Source organism: Hyla sarda, chromosome 3 (genome assembly GCF_029499605.1).
Source record: "Hyla sarda isolate aHylSar1 chromosome 3, aHylSar1.hap1, whole genome shotgun sequence".
NCBI lineage: Eukaryota > Metazoa > Chordata > Amphibia > Anura > Hylidae > Hyla > Hyla sarda.
The window spans coordinates 189,906,416-189,928,197 of record NC_079191.1 but is presented as its reverse complement, the minus strand read 5'-3'; the positions used below and the strand labels follow the sequence as shown (position 1 = coordinate 189,928,197).

Genomic DNA, 21,782 nt, shown 5'->3' with positions numbered 1-21,782 from the left:
TCAATTGCCAAAAGCATAGCGGTTTGAAGGTTATTGGATATATATGGTAACTAATTTGCTGTGAAAGATAATAACAAATTACAGAAGATCACTTCTAAGCCAAGATGAGTGCCTCCTTCATTGCATTCTCTCTGCTCTGCTGTACTGCATTCTTCATACCTATTAACCCTACTGGATCCTCATAGTGGAGTTCAGTCCCTCAGTCACCTCTAAAAAGAGGATTAAATAGGGAATTATTAGAGCATTAAATGATGATCTACATTCCAAAATCCCCATATAAACGCAAGGCTGCTGAACTTTATCCAGCATGCAAGATATCCCAAAATGCACCCTCCTATGTAGGGATATGAATTATGGAAACCTTGTGATTATCCATTTGGTAGATTTATCTTTATGTACCCTCTTTATACAATGCAGATTACTATAGTGGTATCCCCAGCATCTGTCCATATGAATCATGATAAGAGCTCCCAATTCCTGCATGAAATAACATAAACACAAGCGCTAGATGCTGACAAAGCTTGTGGCTGTGCCTCCTGCTGACCCCCCCCAGGGGGAGGGGTTGGGTTGAAGTGACGTGGCCGTTCTCCATGAGGAGGTCAGACGCCAGCTTACCTGGCTCGAGAGCAGCAGTAGTCGGACACATCCGGCTCCCTGCAGCATGCAGGTTCTGCTCAGTGACCAGGATCTTTCTTGAGATCGGCTAAGTAGGAGTACCAGATAGATGCTGGAAACTCATTCTCTCTATAGGCACTTAAAGCATTAAGATTAGAATATGTTCTCTTTGTCCACAAGCAGTGGGGGGCACCTTTCCTGACACCCCTCTTGATAAATGACTGCACCCCATGCAACATATATGTGTTTTGGCTTCTCCACACAAGGCAAACATGCAGTTTGTTTGAAAGTATTGTTTTTTTTATGAGTTGCTCTTCATAATTTGTATAACATTATCTTATAGGTTGTTCTAAGAACCTTACACAAACCTTGAGCTAATAGGTCAATGATGTGACCAGGATGCTCAGGAAGTGTTTAAGAGCTCATATTGCTTGGCATAACTGCTTGCTGTGGACCCCACCCAGTGAGATTGCCAGAACACCCATTTTATGATTGGCTGGTAACACAATACCAGGTGATTTTTTAACAATCAGCCAATAAAAGCTAAGTTTTAGGCACATATTAATTTTTATTTTATTTTGTTTGCTGGATATTAGTCACCTAGGGAGGCCCTCTGGGAGACCAATACAACTATTACATAGACTTCGATTTTTGAAAAATCACAGAAGATCAAAGATCATTGATGAAGTTTGAACTGTTGGCTACTTAACTACTGGAGTGGGAGCCAACATACCACAAATTAGTTTTTGTGGCCAAGTTTATATTTCTACAAAGGACAGCAAACAACAGAAACCTATCAACATCTATGAGATTTGAGACATTTACCATTTTAAATGCTATGTTTTCAAGAAAGGACTTTTTCTATTTGTGTTTAATATCGCTTTCTTCCCCACAAGGAGACTAGACCTGTGATACCCAATTATTGTGTGGCTTGGTTGATGGCACTGTAGGATGCTGAAAATGGAACGTAATAGAATATTTTTATATATTTAGAATTGACTCTATAGAATTAAAAAAAAAAACAATATATATATATATATATATATATATATATATAACAATGGGTAACCATCATTCTTTTACTTATAGCATTTTTTTATATGGTCTGGAAGTTATTTTTGTTTGGTGTATTAATGTAGACACATACTGTAAGTCTGCATGAGAGCTAAAGACACAACACTGTACTTTTGTAATGTCTATTTTATTTATTTTATTTTAGGTGGATTGGAACAACAGTGAATATACCATTTAAAGTCAAACACTAGAAACCGTTTTATGACATTAGCAAGCTGAATTACTAAGTTTATTAGTGTATTGCTAATGCCTGCATTGTACTTTATCTAAGGCAATTATGTAAGGCAACCACAACATGTGTATATGTCCTGTAGCTGTCACTGTCAGCAGAATGAAAGTACTATTTAGAGAGCGTCTAATCTGTTAATGGACAGAGTGGGGAGGGGAGGGTTGGGTGCTGGGGGGTTGTTGCAATACCCTAACAATCACCTTGATCTTCCCTTTCAAAAAATACAGACTCAACAGGAAATATAAACTTGAAGACTTGTATATTTTTGAGAAAATATCAAACTTTCTTACAGGTAATGACAAGATATGTAAATGAAAATAAGTGTGAAAAATATTTGTCCGTATAATGCAGACAAATATTTGTATATGTATAAGGCATGCATGATCAGAGGACATTAACCTCTTCAGGACATAGGGCGTATGGATACACCCTGCATTCCGAGTCTTTAAGGACCGAGGGCGTATCCATCTTTCAGCAGGCATCGCGGCATATCGCCCAGGGGGGTCATTATGCCCCCCCATGTCGGCGATGGCCGCAGATCGCTGGACAATTCAGTCCAGCGATCTGCGGCGATTCCGGGTCAATCGGGTCTCCAGTGACCCAGTGACCCGGTATTACTGGCTGATCGGGGCTATCAGGGGACGGCCCCAAACAGCCATAGCCTGCAGGGGTGAGGTGGCACTGGTGCCACCTCACGATCGCCCTGATTCATTGGCCGATTTACCGGCCGACCAATCAGGGCGCCTGCTGCGGGTGTCACTCCCGCAACCCGCTGCGCCCCTCTTCCGGAGGACGTGAGCGGGTGCGGGACGTGGACCCCGGGAGCTGGGGACCCCGATCCCCGGTGTCAATGTTGGGATCGGGGCCCCAGGAGCGGCGGCGGCGAGGGACTGACCTGTGTCCCGGAGCAGCAGCAGGAGGTGAGTGACAGCCTCCTGCTGTTGCTTAGCAACAGCTCCCAGCATGTAAAAAGGGCATGCTGGGAGCTGTAGTTATGCAACAGCAGGAGGCAGACAACCACAACTCCCAGCATTCCCTTATGGGCATGCTGGGACTTATAGTTTTGCAACAGCTGGAGGCACATTTTTTCTATGGAAAAGTGTACCTTCAGCTGTTGTATAACTACAACTCCCAGCTTGCACAAACAGCTAAAGTGCATGCTGGGAGTTGTAGTGGTGCATCTGCTGGTTGCATAACTGCAACTCCCAGCATGCCCATTGGCTGTCGGTGACTGCTGAGAGTTGTAGTTTTGCAACAGCTGAAGGCACAATGGTTGTGAAAATCAGAGTTTTTTTTACCTAACTCAGTGTTTCACGACCGGTGTGCCTCCAGCTGTTGCAAACTACAACTCTCAGCAGTCACCGTACACCATGCACCCAGCATGAGCTGACAGACTGTACATGCTGGGAGTTGTAGTTTTGCACACTGGTTGTGAAACACTGAGTTAGGTCACAAACTCAGTGATACATAACCAGTGTGCCTGCAGCTGTTGCAAAACTAAAACTCTCAGCATGTACAGTCTGTCAGCGCATGCTGGGAGTTGTAGTTTTGCAACAGCTGGATGTCCCCCCCCCCCCCCCCCCCCCCAATGTGAACGTACAGGGTACACTCACATGGGCGGAGGTTTACAGTAAGTATCCGGCTGCAAGTTTGAGCTGCGGCAAATTTTCTGCCGCAGCTCAAACTGCCAGCGAGAAACTACTGTGAACCCCCACCCTTGTGACTGTACCCTAAAAACACTACACTAACACAAAATAAAAAGTAAAAAACACTACATATACACATGCCCCCTCCCCAATAAAAATGAAAAACGTCTGGTACGCCACTGTTTCCAAAACGGAGCCTCCAGTTGTTGCTAAACAACAACTCCCAGTATTGTCGGACAGCTGTTGACTGTCCAGGCATGCTGGGAGTTTTGCAACAGCTGGAGGCACCCTGTTTGGGAATCACTGGCATAGAATACCCCTATGTCCACCCCTACGCAAGTCCCTAATCTAGGCCTCAAATGCGCATGGCGCTCTCACTTTGGAGCCCTGTCGTATTTCAAGGCAACAGTTTAGGGTCACATATGGTGTATCGCCGTACTCGGGAGAAATTGTGTTATAAATTTTGGGGGCTATTTTCTGCTTTTACCCTTTTTAAAAATGTAAAATTTTTGGGAAAACAAGCATTTTAGGTAAAAAAAATAGTTTTTTACATATGCAAAAGTTGTGAAACAACTGTGGGGTATAAAGGTTCACTTAACCCCTTGTTACATTCCCCGAGGGGTCTAGTTTCCAAAATGGTATGCCATGTTGGGTTTTTTTTTGCTGTCCTGGCACCATAGGGGCTTCCTAAATACGGCATGCCCCCAGAGCAAAATTTGCTTCCAAAAAGCCAAATGTGACTATTCCTATTCTGAGACCTGTAGTGCGCCAGAAGAGCACTTTTCACCTCCAAATGGGGTGTTTTCTGAATCGGGAGAAACTGGACTTCAAATTTTGAGGGGTATTTTCTGCTATTACCCTTTTTAAAATGTATTTTTTTTGGGAAAACAAGCATTTTAGGTAAAAATATATATATATATTTTTTTACATTTGCAAAAGTCATGAAACACCTGTGGGGTATTAAGGCTCACTTTATCCCATGTTACATTCCCCGAGGGGTCTAGTTTCCAAAATGGTATGCCATGTGGTTTTTTTTTTCTGTTCTGGCACCATTTCAGAAAAACATACTCTCCAAAATCCCCTTGTCGCTCCTTACTTCTGAGCCCTCTACTGCGCCCGCCGAACACTTTACATAGACAATGACATATAACGTATGTGCTTACTCAAGAGAAATTGGGCTACAAATACAAGTAAAAATTTTCTCCTTTACCACTTGCAAAACTTCAAAAATTGGGTCTACAAGAACATGTGAGTGTAAAAAATGAAGATTTTGAATTTTCTCCTTCACTTTGCTGCTATTCCTGTGAAACACCTAAAGGGTTAAAACACTTACTGAATGTCATTTTGAGAACTTTGGGGGTGTAGTTTTTATAATGGGGTCATTTATGTCATATTTCTTATATGAAGACCCTTCAAATCCATTTCAAAACTGAACTGGTCCCTGAAAAATATCGAGTTTGAAAATTTTGTGAAAAATTGGAAAATTGCTGCTGAACTTTGAAGCCCTCTGGTGTTTTTCAAAAGTAAAAACTTGTCAATTTTATGATGCAAACATAAAGTAGACATATTGTATATGTGAATTAAAAAAAAAATATTCGTAATATACATTTTCCTTACAAGCAGAAAGCTTCAAAGTTAGAAAAATGCTAAATTTTCAAATTTTTCATCAAATTTACGGATTTTTCACCAAAAAAGGATGCAAGTTACCACAAAAATGTACTACTATGTTAAAGAAGAATATGTCACGAAAAAACTATCTCGGAATCAGAATGATAACTAAAAGTATTCCAGAGCAAAAAACGCTCTGGTCCTTAAGGCCAAAACTATGTTTTTACCATGTTAGCTATCCATAGGAATAAGAATTGACACTCTATGCCCTAGAGCTTTAGAGGAAATAAAAATATTTTTCAAATATTTGTCAAAAAATGATCTAGTTTATTCCAGGATGAGACATTATTTCTCCATTGCCTTGCCCAATCTCAAGCAAAATGGACAAGTTGTAACGTTTGTCAATTTATGAATAAGTCCACTACTTCATGACCCTTGCTAGGAAAAATATATAGTGAAAACTCATGTATTAACTGTAACACACATCTTGTTTATGTAGCAATGTGTCTGTTAGATAATTTGTCTGACTATGTAAGAAGTACCACCAGAAACTATTTTTTTTATCTGAGCCTTTTACATACATTTGCGAGATATATTGAAATGCCTTAGGTTTAGCTATATACATTGTGTGGGACATTACAATAATGCTATCAGCACCTTTTTCTTTTTAAGCATTGAAAGACTGGACAGGTGGGGACTAGTGCATATTAGAGAAGATCTATGGACCAAAGCCCAGATTTATCAAACCGTGTGAGAAAAAGTGGAGTGATTTTCCCACAACAACCAATCAGGTTTCACTTTACCAGAGCTCGTTAAGACAGGAAACCTAAGCTGTGATTGTTTGCTGTGGAAAAGTCTCTCCACTTTTTCTCTCACACAGTTTGATAATATAAACAGGGTCCTCAGTAGGTATTATATTAGTACTAATACACATTGTGCTAAAAGGAGTTATTCTATGTAATGCAATGTAATATGTTGACTACATGTTTTATAATGATACAACAAAGTAAAATTTTTATTAGAGGGGTGCTGGATCTGCCAGTGTGGGATTCTTCTACCTTATGGGTCAGTGAGGTTTCCATGCACCTCCACCAATATCACAATATCAGGACACTGAAGTCAAATAAATATGAGGACCAGGGGAGCACTGAAATTTTGTTATTTGCTGCTACCTTTACATGGCATCGATAGCACAGAAAGAGAAATCAGAATGACATCTATAATTCAAGATGGTGTCTGATCAGAAACAGACAGAGGAAGTGAGTACAATGCACATAAAAGATGTCCAAGGCTTAAAGAGTACCTGTCATGAAACCATATTTTCTAAACTAACTCAGATTATATTCCCTAACTACTCCTAACACCCCTCCTGCCCATACATTTTTTTTTATGAGCTTTAAATTAAAAAGCTCTGTATCATACCATTCCCCTTGCTCACATTGTGTGAGCTCCCAGCAGGAGAAAGTGGGCGTTCCCCAGCAGGCGCTACATCACTGAAGCCTGCTAGAACTGTGCCTCGCCATGCCCCGCATGCACTTCCTGAGTTTGGTCTTCTTCCAGGCCGGGTGGAGACCAAACTAACTGTTTGACTTGAGGTAGGGAAAAGAACAGAATCACCTAGTGGTTGCTTTTTCAATCAAATTAAAAACATGTGTGGTGTCCCGGTACAGTATCCTATCCGGTACCTGCGTGTGGGTCCCCTTAGCCAGAGTCCCTAGGACGTCGGGGTCCCCATTGTCTAGTTCACCCCTGGTCACCTCTCATCTAGATAGTTATTGAGCTAATAGTTTATTTAGGATGCATGTAAATATGATGATATAAATGTCTATAAATAGTTAATTACCTGTGTACAGCGTGGCAGGACCTGCGGGTCACGTGGTCAGGAAAACTCTATGGTTTCTGCTTTAGGACCTTTGGAGGTCCCTGTGACGTATGCTACCCATCACTCCTTGTAACGGTGAATGACAGTTACAGAGACCAATCCAAAACGGCCCCATATAAGGGAGCGGCGGCCATTGCTCTTGTTCCTGTGCAGCCAAGCAAGCAACAGCTCTTTCCTCATGGGCTGTTGTGAGAGAAGGATCTGCGCTGCTGACATCAGTGAGTTAGGCCCGAGCCTTGCGGCAACGGCTGATCTATTCAGAATCGTGAGTGTATCAATCCCTAAGCACTCTGCAAGATCACCGGACCTTATCTATCCCCTAAATCCGGACGGATCTTCGCAAATTACCCTAAATTCAGAGACTTGTATCAGAAGTCAAGGTCCACAACAACTGTCAGTCATTGAACTATATAGAGACTGTATTCCTGAGACTGTTACTGCTTATTGGATGTACCCCAAGCATTTAAGTAAAGTTATGTGGACCTTCAGTCATTTTATGTATGCACCTATCGTTACTGGGAAGGGCGGCGATAGGCCGGAGAATTACCTCAGCACACTAGCCCTCAGCCTGGCGTCACAAACTATAGGGTTAACATTAACCCCTCATCTATTGAAACAACACCCCAACTACCATACACCCCCCAAGGGCTACCACAAAGCCTTTTTGGCGTTGCACGAACAGGATTCGGGTGTGTGCCTAATACAGTTGCCACTAGTGAAAGTGTACTCCCCCCCAGAAAACAGACTTTATTCATGTGCTGTAAACCGTGTTGCTGTGTACGGGAGCGGTGTCCGTGGTGCACCATACAAGGGGGCCACGAGAAAAGTAAGGGGGGAGGCGAAGATTTATCTACAACTGAAATGTGTAAACTGCGCAATGATTTCATGCTGCGATTCTCTGGTCCGGTCGGCACCGGTGCCGGAAAAGCGTGCAAAGAAATCCAGCACCACGCCCCGCCCCTGGGCGTGGCCACCAAGTTGCTGTGTCGCAGCCGAAAGGGAACTCAGAGATACAGGAGTCATTTCTGGAGGGACCGGAAGTCGGGGCTGCACCGATAGTGTCCTTCCTGCCGGCCGCCATTTTGGAGAAGCCCACTATAAAAGACACCACGCAGAGCAAGCTCTTCAGTCTGCACAGAGAAACGGAGAGTACATACATGGTGGAGAGCAGCGTTCCACGTGGTAAAGTTGGCAAAATGGCGCCGGAAAAGCGGAAAGTTGTGGCAGTCGCAGCCCGACTTTTCCAAGAACTTGCTGACCGTCTGCAGCGGTTGTCATTAGACGAAGAGGGGGCCTGCAATTTTCCCCCACTGCCTGATGGTGATGACGATTGGCCAGAGACAACTCCAGCGGAGAGCGCAGGGACACCTGGAGGTACATCACCGGAAAGATTGTCCCCTCACCACAGAACCTGGGGCTCGTGGGCTGAGATCCCGTCGGAGGAGTCTGTTGTGAGTACCCCGCCAGAGGCGGCCTATTCTTCCTCCTCCAGCCCTGAAGTCATACCTTGATCAAGCTTGCCAAGTGCACGACCGTGCTCACCAAAATTGCCGCAATGGGTGTTCGGAGATGAGCCGGAGCTGATCGAGTACATGCACAGAGTACTTCAACCATTGCCTGGGAAGTCACTCCCACCAATCCCAACTGCACAGAGAGAAAGGGCCCGTCAACAAGCCAAGCTGGCCGAATTGATGGAAAAGCTAAAGGCCCGACACAAAGAACTCTATGCCCCCAAGCATGTGCATTTGCCTTATGAAGAAAAAGTGCGGTATCAAGAAAATACCAAAGAAATGGAGGAATTGTACATACGCAAATAGGATCACCCCCGATAAGGGGAGGAGCCATTGGAAAGGAGAAGAGCAACTGTGGCCAAGTTTGACAAGGTCAGAGGTTATGGGACACTCCTTGACTGCCACACTGGGCAGACCATCCCCGTAAACCGGCGAGCAGTGCAAAGGCCATATCTCCATAAGAAGTTCTACACCTTGGAGGTGGGTGAAATTGTGGAGTACACCCCCGTCCAGAGCCTTCGTGGAGAATGGGCTGCAGCGATCACCAGACCAACAGCCCCAACACAGCTTCCCTTCAAGTATTTTCCGTCAACGGATTGGGAGTCCGATCCCTTCAACTTAAGGCCGAAAAGGTCTGCTCCTAAAGCCTCCCCCAGCATACCCAAGGAGGAGGAGCCTCAACAGTCAAGTTCATCATCTTCTATGTACAGCAAAGAGTCAAGTTCTTCATCTTCTACACATCGTCGAGAGTCAAGTTCTGCACAGGGTGAAGAAAGTAGGCCAAAGTTGCGGCCACCCAAGTCAGTACCTAGACCCTTTCGGAGCAATGAGAGTTTGTCTGACCCTGGGGTACCAACATATGTACCTAGGCCCTCTCAGAGCCATGAGAGTTTGCCTGTTCCTGGGGTACCAACAAAAGAGTCATGGGTCCATCCTAGTTTGGAGATGGTGCTCTAGCCCTATTGCCCCACTTTGATCCCAGCTAGAAAGCCTGTGTCCCCTGCTAATGCTGCCATCCACCACTCCATCCTCACCAATGTGGTGTGGCAAAGCTATGTCAATTCTACACCTGCCCCTGTTGTTGGCAGATACAGAGGAACCCATAGAGGCACTAGAAGAGTGAAGAAGAACGTCCTCTTAAGAGAGTGTTGATAATTGTGTGAGTCTGTATAGTAAATATGTATATAATTCTTGTACACAGGAAGGTATCCTCTTGTCTGTGTACATAAAAAATAAGTAAAGGTTTGTACATAGAAAAATAGTCTAATGCCTATGTACATAAAAAGTAAGTTAGAGCTGTACACAGAAAATATTGACGTACTGCACGTGTACACTCCACGCTAAAAACATAAATAATTCTTGTACATATAAATGTATAGAATGCTAAAGGTGTTTAGTACGTAACTCAACAGGGGACACCTCGGCTCCTCCGAGGGTAGTATTATTGCTGTCGCCCATCGCTAGCACCTGTCTCAATAAAAAACAATAAGGAACATTGCCCCTTAAAATAGTACTTGCACACATAGTACCCTGGATTACTAACTTAGATGTACTACCTCAAGTTTCTCTAGTACATACACCAAAATAAATATCTCACTTAAGAAAACACTTAGGAATTGTAGTATATTGATATCCAATTCCTGCCACTGTTAGGTACACTTCTTTTTCTCTTTCATTGCGTGTGTGAGATGCTCTGCCTGGCCAGTAGGTGCTCTTGCTAATACAGAATTGAACACGTAATTCTAAGAATAACCTAGTTAGGTTGTTTTGAAAGTGCTCTAGGGGTAAGTAGCGTGTAGCCGATAAACCCTAGCAGCCACCCTTACTGTGACCTAGCTTCCGGCTAGCCAGTATAACCTTATGTGTACTTATAGATAACTTATTGTTGGCAAAAAGATAAACTGTGTGAGGTAATAAAATTGTCTAGTCTGCTTGACGCTAAAGGTATATAGAGCTGAACTAATGTCTAGATAGTCTCATGTATAGAGAGTTATACTAATGTTCAGTTTAGCCTCCAAGAATGTGTAGGGAGCTACTAAAATGTCTTAGGAGCTAGAAACTACATGTCAGATAGCTGCCTAATTGTCTAGTAAGCTTAGAATGTATAGTAAGTGTAAGGATCCGGACTGGTAGCAGCAGGAAGCGGTAATGGTAGTGGATCCTCTGTGTCGTGAGGGATTGGCGTGGGCCGTACCGGAGGATCGGTTCTAAGTAGTTACTGGTATTTACCAGAGCCCGCCCAAAGCGGGATGGTCTTGCTGCGGTGGTAACTACCAGGTCGTGTCCTCCGGTAGCGGCTCAACCTCACTGACTGCTGAGACAGGCGAAGCACAGAAGGGACAGGCAGAGGCGTAGTCAGACGTAGCAAAAGGTCAGGGCAGGCAGCACAGGTTCGGAGGCGGTAGTCGTTAGCAACGGGTTCAGCAACAGGCAAGGAATACACAATAAACGCTTTCTCTTGGGCACTAAGGCAACACAAAGATCCGGCAAGGGCAGGAAGGGGCAGGGTACATTTATAGGAGCAGAGGACATTGGATTGGGCCAGGCACCAATCAATGGTGCACTGGCCCTTTAAATTTTACACAGCCGGCGCACGCGCCCTAAAGTGCAGGGTCGTGCGCGCCGGGAACCAGAGGAGAGAGCCGAAGCGGGTGTCGTTAAGTAAGGATGGGATGCGGGCTGCGCGCGGGGACAGCCCGCAGCGCGGACCGCGTCCCTGCCGGTGACAGAAGCGGAGTGTCCCCGGTCAGAGAGTCTGACTGGGGCACTCAGCGTGACAAATGCAGTGAGCGCTCCGGTCCAGGAGCAGAGGACGGAGCGCTCAGCGTTACAGTAAGCTTAATGAAAAATGTCTAAGAAGCTAGAAACTAAAGGATAGATAGCTTCGTTAATGTCTAGATAGCATTTATGTCTAGATAGCATCAATGTCTAGATAGATTCCTATTGTCTAGTCCAGACACTAGTAAGAGTATCAGAGAATGTAAATGTGTTCAATGTTTACTTAGGATGCATAGCAAATTTATGGATCATCCTGTCCTAGTCCTAGTCCCTCTGTCTTAGGGGACAGGCGTCGAGGTCGACTTCTCTTAAGTAAGGGGGTTTGTGGTGTCCCGGTACCATATCCTATCCGGTACCTGCATGTGGGTCCCCTTAGCCAGAGTCCCTAGGACGTCGGGGTCCCCATTGTCTAGTTCACCCCTGGTCACCTCTCATCTAGATAGTTATTGAGCTAATAGTTTATTTAGGATGCATGTAAATATGATGATATAAACGTCTATAAATAGTTAATTACCTGTGTACAGCATGGCAGGACCTGCGGGTCACGTGGTCAGGAAAACTCTATGGTTTCTGCTTTAGGACCTTTGGAGGTCCCTGTGACGTATGATACCCATCACTCCTTGTAACGGTGAGTGACAGTTACAGGGACCAATCCAAAACGGCCCTGCCCATATAAGGGAGCGGCGGCCATTGCTCTTGTTCCTGTGCAGCCAAGCAAGCAACAGCTCTTTCCTCATGGGCTGTTGTGAGAGAAGGATCTGCGCTGCTGACATCAGTGAGTTAGGCCCGAGCCTTGCGGCAACAGCTGATCTATTCAGAATCGTGAGTGTATCAATCCCTAAGCACTCTGCAAGATCACCAGACCTTATCTATCCCCTAAATTCGGACGGATCTTCACAAATTACCCTAAATTCAGAGACTTGTATCAGAAGTCAAGGTCCGCAACAACTGTCAGTCATTGAACTATATAGAGACTGTATTCCTGAGACTGTTACTGCTTATTGGATGTACCGCAAACATTTAAGTAAAGTTATCCAAGTTCAAGTTCAACTATCTTGTGGACCTTCAGTCATTTTATGTATGCATCTATCGTTACTGGGAAGGGCGGCGATAGGCCGGAGAATTACCTCAGCACACTAGCCCTCAGCCTGGCGTCACTAACTATAGGGTTAACATTAACCCCTCATCTACCGAAACAACACCCCAACTACCATACACCCCTCAAGGGCTACCACACATCTAAAGGTTGAGAATGTTAACAGCAAGTAAATAGCAAAGTGTCTTATAATTACATAAGCAACAATATATTAAACGTTTAGTTTGGTGACAGTTACTCTTTGACAGACATTCAGGTGGGGGTTGCATAAATAAAAAGTTGTGTTTTCACTGAAAATTTCTTTTAAATGGGCACTGTCAGATACAAAACCTTTTAATATGTTGTACATCTTGGCAAAACATCAACCTTTCTAATATACTTCAAAGAACATTTTATTTCCATTTCATAGAAATCATGGCTTATAAAATCATGGCTTTGTCCAAGCTGAAGCACTAGCATGGACAAAGTCCAGTAAGTTAGGGTGGGCTGGCACTTCTCTGTGCTCTCTCCTGTCTAATTGGACTCCTCTGTGTCTGATAGGACAGGAGAGAGCACAGATGAGTCCTATCAGACAGGAGACAGCACAGAGGAGTGCTATCAGACAGGAGAGAACACAGAGGAGTCCTATCAGACAGGAGAGAGCACAGAGGAGTCTTATCAGACAGGAGAGAGCACAGAGGAGCCTTATCAGACAGGAGAGAGCACAGAGGAGTGCTATCAGACAGGAGAGAGCACAGAGGAGCCCTATCAGACAGGAGAGAGCACAGAGGAGCCCTATCAGACAGGAGAGAGCAAAGAGGAGTCCTATCAGACAGGAGAGAGCACAGAGGAGTCCTATCAGACAGAAGAGAGCACAGAAGAGTCCTATCAGACAGGAGAGAGCACAGAGGAGTCCTATCAGATAGGAGAGAGCACAGAGGAGTCCTATCAGGAGAGAGCACAGAGGAGTCCTATCAGACAGGAGAGAGCACAGAGGAGTCCTATCAGACCGGAGAGAGCACAGAGGAGTACTAGCCCCCCCTCAGTTACTGGATTGTAACGTAGTAAATGGAATGATTGTAAATGTTATGAAGTATATTAGGAAGGTTAATGTTTTGCCAATATGTACAACATATAAAAAGTTTTTGAATCTTACAGTACCCATTTAAGATTGTAAACTGTTTATAACACACAAAAAGTTACTTACCGAAGCTTCCATCTCTCGGAAATGTCCTTTATGAGGATAAAATGTATCCTGTGATAAACAAAAGAGTCACATCATTAATTTATTCATTTAATATCTATGTTTCATTTCATTTTACTGGGAGAATAGGAGAGGAAAAGAACTCAGAGATGATTACTAAACATGAAGGATCTATTGTTGAATAATACTCCTACTTATTTCCATAAGAAAACTTACATTCATGTTATTAATAGACAATAGTTACATTCTGATACAGCCGACCTTTTAATCTTTAGGATTAGTTTTACATGTTCTATAAGTCACTTGTCTAATAATTTGATTTGAATAGATCTGGATATACTGCACAATGGTAGATTGACCTTCTTCAAAAATGTGTCATCTTCTCATATGTACTATGGCCTTGATAATACAAGTGGTCTTGATAATACACAACTTAATTATTATTTGTGGTTCTCACTGGAGAATTCAAACATACATAAAACATAGAATGGGGTATGTAAGAAATCCATGTCCAACATTGCCCCGAACATTCTACAAGGACCATTGCACTAATCTTATCCCTCTCTATAAATATTTCATGCTTTCTGGAGGTCACAATAGTGTTTTCTGCCAGGATTTATGATGCTGGAAATGTCACTACTGGGAGACAAGTGTTCAGTAAGACGGAACATGTCTTCTACTTTTATAACACCACTCTTCATTTTAATAATGCAGTCAAAACCAATCTGCCAGGATCTTTCTACATAATGATTTCTAGAACACTCTAATATTATCATATATGGCGCTGATTGTAATTCATCTCACAATTACTATAGCAACAACCAATAATTGTTATACACAATTTGTACTACGATCTGTACATATACAGATAATAAGCTATAAAAACAAAGAGTGCAGGGAATTCCTGTTCCGGCGCCGGACATGTGAGGAGCGCAGGGCTGGAGCTTCTGCACTCCGGACCTCGTACCCACACCGCACTGATAGCCAGAAGGGATCCTTCTCCGCTCGACTACCCTTCAGGGGTTCCAGAGCTCTCGGGAAACACGGGGGGGGGGGGGGGGGGGTCCGCAGCTTCCACACTGCCTGCACCCAGGAGTCGCGGAGCTTCGGCGGCCATGCCTGTCTCACTGACAGGGCTGCTGTCTTCTTCAGGACTACGGGACACAGAGGCAGCTGCAACAGATCTCACGCCGCCTGCACTCTCAAGGTACACAGAGTGGATAAAGACAGAGGAAGCGGCAGACCGCCCTCCATTAGGCAGCCGCCCTCTACAGCTGCCTCCATCATTGCCCCAGTACAGCACTGTACAGGCTGAAATACCACCCCAGAGCTGCTGAGAGCACCCAGGGACTTTTCTCCATAATCTCACAGCTGCAAGTGGCTTTCATCTGCATACCCTGACCCAGTTCATATTGGCTACCTAAACAAAGGGTCCCAATGCGCAGGCCCCCCAGCTGTGGTGCCCCCCACTGTACCTACACCCCAACCAGTCCCAGCTTCTAATTCAGTGTCCTCTAAAGGGGCAGAGCTCCATTCTGTTGCTATGGATGTCTTTAGCAGACAGCCATTGTTCACCCTGAGAAAGGTGCCCAGACACCACCTGTACCACTTCAGCTCCCTCCCTTGGTGTGTGCCTCAGAGGCCTCCTTTGCTTACCCCACGGATCTTCAGACCTTAGCGGCATCCCTAGTAAAGTTGATTACTCCTACTATATAGACCACCCTTGAAAACACCATGTGCTCGACGTTAACACAACTGCAAGCAGATTTGGGTGCTTGATCGGGTTGTCTGGATGAAGCTGAACAGAGCATCGTGCTGGAAGATGAAAATAGTGGTCTTAGTACTAGACTTCGCCAAACTGAAATGGATCTATGCTATGTCAGTGAAAAACTGGAAGATCTGGAAAACAGATTGCACCATAACAATTTACGTATAGTGGGGATTAGTGAATCTCTCCCTCCTTCGCATCTGCAGGACTTCTTCTAAAGTGATTTACCCAAAGCTCTAGGGCTTTCGCATAAATGTAGAGTGGAGAGAGCACATCGAGTAGGACGGCCTCAGTCAGGCCCCTTCCAGGCTCGGCAGGGCGAGAATTCGTGCCCCCAGCAAATCATCCCCAATCACTTTCCGCAACAAGAAAATATTGCTTTTTGAGGACTTTCCTGCAGAGGTCGCCAAACGCCAGAGGGCCTATAGTAAAATCTGCTCCGAACTGTTCAAACCCAAATGCCGCTTTCAACTCCAGTATCCGGCTATCCAGATCAGATGGCTCCTTTTCTTCTTACCAAACTCCAGCCACGGCAGAGGCTGCTCTGCCGGAGCTCTTGAGGGAACCTGCCCTCACCGCCCACTCTCCCTCTCATCACTCCCCATCTCCCAGAGACCGGGGTGGTCCATCTCATTATTCATCCAGACGCAAGATCAGCTGCACAAGATCTCCAGGTGACTCCAGGAAATGCCACAAATCAGCGGGGGGACGTAGCAGGAGTAGAAGCAGCCGATCATCATCTCCAGATTGAGCATCATCTCTGTGACTGTCTCTTCTTGTCTTCCTATTATGGGGTATATGCCACTCTTTGATAGTTTCAGGTAATGTTGGCCCACAGGGCCGCTTTTTCTACTGTCCTTGGGGATCATTCTACCCTGTGCCTTAGGGGGATACTGTTATTTACTGTTCACCATTAAGTACACTGCTCAAAAAAATAAATGGAACACTTAAACAACGCAATGTAACTCCAAGTCAATCACACTTCTGTGAAATCACACTGTCTACTCAGGAAGCAACACTGATTGACAATCAATTTCAGATTCTGTTGTGCAAATGGAAGAGACAACAGGTGGAAAATATAGGCAATTAGCAAGACACCCCCAATAAAGAAGTGGTTCTGCACAGTGGCGTTGCGACCCGGGTGACACCAACCTAATGGGGTGACACCAAGACGCTCCGCTGCACACCTCCCCCCTCCCCAGCTACACCGACACCCCCCATCTGTGCCCGACCGGCCTCCCGTCCGTCAGCACGCCCCCCCCCCTGCCTTCACCTGCGCTGTGCACTGTGTGCCTGTCCGTCATCACCCCCCCTCGCCTTCACCGACACTGTGCCCGGCCTCCGCTCCCACGTCTGCACCGGCCTGACGTCACACCGCATGGCCGCGCAGGAGGACGTCAGTTACGTCACTCGCAGGATGGAAAGATGAGAAGGATCGTTGCAATGGTTGGGTGAGTGTGTGTGTCTGTCTCTATCTCTGTCTGTGTGTGACTCTGTGTGTGTGTGTGTGTGTGTGTATGTATGTGACTGTGTGTGTGTGACTGTGTGTGTATGTGACTGTGTAAATCTGTGTGTGTGTGACTGTGTGTGTGTGACTATGACTCTGTGTGTGTGTTTGTGCGACTGTGTGTGTGACTCTGTGTGTGTGTCTGTCTGTGAGTGTGTGTCTCTCTGACTGTGTGTGTGTTTGTGTGTGTGTCTCTCTGTGTTGTATGTGGTTTTTTTTTGTGTGTGTGGGGGGTGGGGGGGGGGTTGAATCAGCGATCTAATGTGGGGAGACTTTGACCTATTGTGGGGAACCTGCAAGGGAACTTGCGGCCTAATGTGGTGAAACTACTACCAAATGTGCGGAGTCTATGCTACCTAATGTGGGGAGTCTATGCTACCTAATGTGGGGAATCTGTCCTACCAAAGGTGGGGAATCTATGCTACCTTATGTGGGGAATCTGTGCTACCGAATGTGGGGAATCTATGCTACCTAATATGGGGAAACTGCTACCTAATGTGGGGAATCTGTGCTACCTAATGTGGGGAAATTGCTACCTAATGTGGGGTAACTGGTACCTACCTAATGTGGGGGAACTGGTACCAAATGTGGGGAATCTATGCTGCCTAATGTGGGGGGAACTGCTGCCTACCTAATGTGGGGGAACTGCTGCCTACCTAATGCTCCCCCCCTGGCAGTAGCACCCTCATCATCCACCAGCAACACCCCCCTCCCCCCCAGCAGTAGCACCTCCATCAGCAGATCCTGATGGTGGATGATGGGGGTGCTCCTGCCAGGAAGATGATCCTTCCAATGGATCATGGGGGTGATACTGCCAGGGGGGATGGCCAGTAGCACCCTCATCATCCTCCAGCAACACCCCCCAGTAGTAGCACCCCCATCATCCACTAGCAACACCACCAATACCCCCCTCCTGTTGTAATAGCATCAGCTAACGTATGTTGAGGGGTGTTACTGCGGTTGTGGTATTATATTCAGAGGGTGCACTGTATGGCAACGTTATATTCAGAGGGTGCAGTTTGTGGTAGTATTATTAGAGATGAGCGAACTTACAGTAAATTCGATTTGTCACGAACTTCTCGGCTCGGCAGTTGATGACTTATCCTGCGTAAATTAGTTCAGCCTTCAGGTGCTCCGGTGGGCTGGAAAAGGTGGATACAGTCCTAGGAAAGAGTCTCCTAGGACTGTTTCCCCCTTTTCCAGCCCACCGGAGCACCTGAAAGCTGAACTAATTTATGCAGGATAAGTCATCAACTGCCGAGCCGAGAAGTTTGTGACGAATCAAATTTACTGTAAGTTCGCTCATCTCTAAGTATTATATTCAGAGGGCGCAGTGGGTGGTAGTATTATATTCAGAGGGTACAGTGTGTGGCGGTATTATATTCAGGGGTACAGTATGAGTCAGATTTATATTCAGAGGGTACAGTATGTGTTGGTATTATATTCAGAATGTACAGTGTGTGGTAGTATTATATTCAGTGGGTACGGTGTATGGAAGGTTTATAATCAGAGTATAGTGTATAGTAGTATTATATTTAGAGGATACAGTGTCTGGCAGGTTTATAATAATACTTGTTCTCATAGAGGATGAGAATGCGCTGACATAGTGAGGAGACGTCGTGATGTCACATTCTGCAGAGAGAAGTTTTAGCTGGAACAAGTCCTGGCAGTATGTACCATCTGAATTAGATAAGGGAAGACTATAGAGAAGACACCTGTAGTCACTGATATCATTGTACATTCTCCTCTCTATGTCCTATCAGAGCTGAAGTCACTTGTAAGTTCTACAGTTATGGTGAGTGAAACTACAACTCCCAGCATAACCTCACCACTGCTCAAAGGTGTACTCTACTGGAAAACATTTTTTTTAATCAACTGGTGCTACAAAGTTAAACAGATTTGTAAATTACTTCTATTTAAAAATCTTAATCCTTCCAGTACTTATTAGCTGCTCTATAAGCGATTCACAGGAAGTTATTTTCTTTTTAATTTATTTTCTGTCTGACCACAGTGCTCTGTGCTGACACCTCTGTCCATGTCAAGAACTGTCCATAGTAGGAGCAAATCCCCATAGCAAACCTATCCTGCTCTGGACAGTTCCTGACATTGACAGAGGTGTCAGCAAATAGCACTGTGGTCAGACTGGAAAGAACTACACAACTTCCTGTGGAGCATACACCAGCATATAAGTACTGTAAGGATTAAGATTTTAAATAGAAGTAATTTAAAAATCTGTTTAACTTTCTGGCACCAGTTGATATAAAAGAAAATGTTTTCCAGTGGAGTACCCCTTTAAGTAATTCTGGGAGCTGTATATTTAAATAGTGAAAACTTCTTTAACACTTTCCTATTCTGTGGCAACTGGTATATCTGATTTTTATACTTACTGGGGGAAGGGGGAGGTATGGGGGTGACACCATTTTCTACCGCACCGGGTGACACCAACCCTAGCAACGCCACTGGTTCTGCAGGTGGTGACTAGAGATGAGCGAATTTTTGAAAAATCTGATTCGGCCCATTTCTCGAATTTTCCGTAAAAATTTGGTTCGGTCCAAATATATTTGCGGTGAATCTGTATTAAAAACGACTATTTCTGGCCTACAGTGAGCCTCAATAGGGGTGTAGAACAGTTTACTTTGTTCTAACATGCATAGGGAGTGTACTGTGTTAGTGAACTAATACTGTTATTCAGTATGACATGCAGATTACAGGCATCGCTATTAGAATTACTGCAGCAGAGCGTCTGAATATGGCAGCAGGGAGACCATATGGCATCAAAATCGAAGAGAGTAAATAGATTTTTTATGTATTCTTTATTTTATTTAATTTGAATTTATTTACAATTTTTGAGTACCCATTCTGGTGAGCATCGAGCTGGCGGTTCACAGAGAGGTGAACTACCACCTGTTCCAGCCGGTGCCTCTCACCGCCCCCGCCCCCCCACTGACTTAATCTTTTGTGGAACTGCAAATGTTTCATTTAATCAGTAATGGTTCATTGTGATCGCTCCAACCTGTTTCATTGGATTCTTGTGGTAATTCCACAGCTACTATATGACGTTGACGACCATAGGGCCACAGTCTTGAAAAGATGAGATCAATTTTTTAAAATTGAAATTAAAGATTTTGAAATTGAAATTTAAGATAACACTCCCAAGTTTTAATGTCCCGGGCCCCGACATGTGGTTACAAAGGATCAAACTTAACAAGGAGTCACATGGCGGCACAATGACAGAGCCTGGAGGTGGCATCAGTATGAAGAGACCATATAGTGACTGAATGACCGCCTGGAGTTTGTGGCAGCATGAGGAGATCATATAGTGTCTGAATGGCACAGCCTGGAGGTGGCTGAAACATGAGGAGACCATATAGTGGCTCAATAGCACAGCCCAGCCTGGAGGTGGCTGAAGCATGAGGAGACCATATAGTGGCTGAATGGCACAGCCTGAAGTTGGCTGAAGCATGAGGACACCTTATAGTGGCTGAATGAAACAACCTGGAGTTGGCTGAAGCATGAGTAGAACATATAGGGGGAGATTTATCAAAGGATTTAGACTGGTTTTTCCTGTCTAAATTTGTCGCACAGAAAGTCACAGTCTAAATATGTGCGACTTTTCTGCGACTTTTGTTGTAGAGGATTTTTAGAACATGATGCATGCAATTCTATTTTAGACGGAAATGCATTGGGAAATGCATTGGTGCTGAATTTATCAAGTGCGACTTTTGTGCGACAAGTCGCATCTGCCCAAAATACGCTGAAATGTCAGACCATGTTGGAGCAGGTCTAAATGCAGTTTAAGCTGTAGACCCTGAAGTCTGAGCACAGAATTTATCAAGTGCTGTGAGACCTTTGATGAATTAGGAGCACAATAGAAAGGAGACTACCACATACGCTGGTCTATAAGCATACCCAGAATAGACTAGATTAGTAAATGTCCCCCATAGTGTCTGAATGGCACAGCATTGATGTGGCTGAAGCATGAGGAAACCATATAGTGGCTGAGTGGCACAACCTGGAGTTGGTGAAGCATGAGGAGACCATATAGTGGCTGAATAGCTTAGCCTGGAGGTGGCTGATGCATGAGGAGACCATATAGTGGCTTAATGGCACAGCTTGGAGTTGGCGGCAGCATGAGTACAACATATAGTGGCTGAATGGCACAGCCTGGAGTTTGTGGCAGCATGAGGATACCATATAGTGTCTGAATGGCACAGCCTGGAGATGGCTGAAGCATGATGAGACCATATAGGGGCTGAATGGCACAGCCTGGAGTTGGTGAAACATTAGGAGACAATATAGTGGATGCATGGCACAGCCTGGAGTTGGCAGAAGCATGAGGAAATGATATTGTGGCTGAATGAGACAGCCTAGAAGTGGGAGCAGTAACATCAGGAGTCCTGAAAGAGACCCGGTGATAGAGTGGTGGGGTGGGTGGCAATACCAGTACCCGATGATGAAGGTGGGTGAAAAAAGGTCTGATGCGGAGGAATATTTGTAACTGGGGAGCAGTGCCTTAAATCTGTTTGGCACTATCCATATTTGTGAACTGTTGGTGTGGCACCATGGTCAATCTATTCTGATGCATCAGGCATTGGTGGGTGGAAATCCTGGCTGATCCATGCCTGATTCATCTTCAGAAAGGTCAGTCTCTCCACATTTTTCGTGGGCAGACGAGTTCTCCTTGGGGCGACTATGGCCCCGGCCGCACTAAACACCCACTCTGATGGCACACTAGTGGCCGGGCAGGACAGATTTTCCAGGGCAAACTCTTCTAGTTGTGGCCACAAATCAAGTTTGGCTGCCCAGAAGTACAGCGGATCTTCAAGGTATGTTGGCATGGGCATGTCAAGGTATGCCACCACCTGCTGGTGCAGGTCCTGCTCCA

General features: G+C 45.0%; 1 protein-coding gene across 1 annotated transcript in view; it reads right to left on the bottom strand.

The window, feature by feature from the left end:
* The window catches only part of MLIP (muscular LMNA interacting protein), a 394,933-nt gene that overhangs the window by 226,937 nt on the left and 146,214 nt on the right, over nucleotides 1-21,782 (bottom strand). The window contains exon 3 of the mRNA XM_056565747.1: nucleotides 13,626-13,673. Coding sequence (XP_056421722.1) covers nucleotides 13,626-13,673 — 48 coding nt within the window. The remainder of the gene's footprint in view (nucleotides 1-13,625; nucleotides 13,674-21,782) is intronic.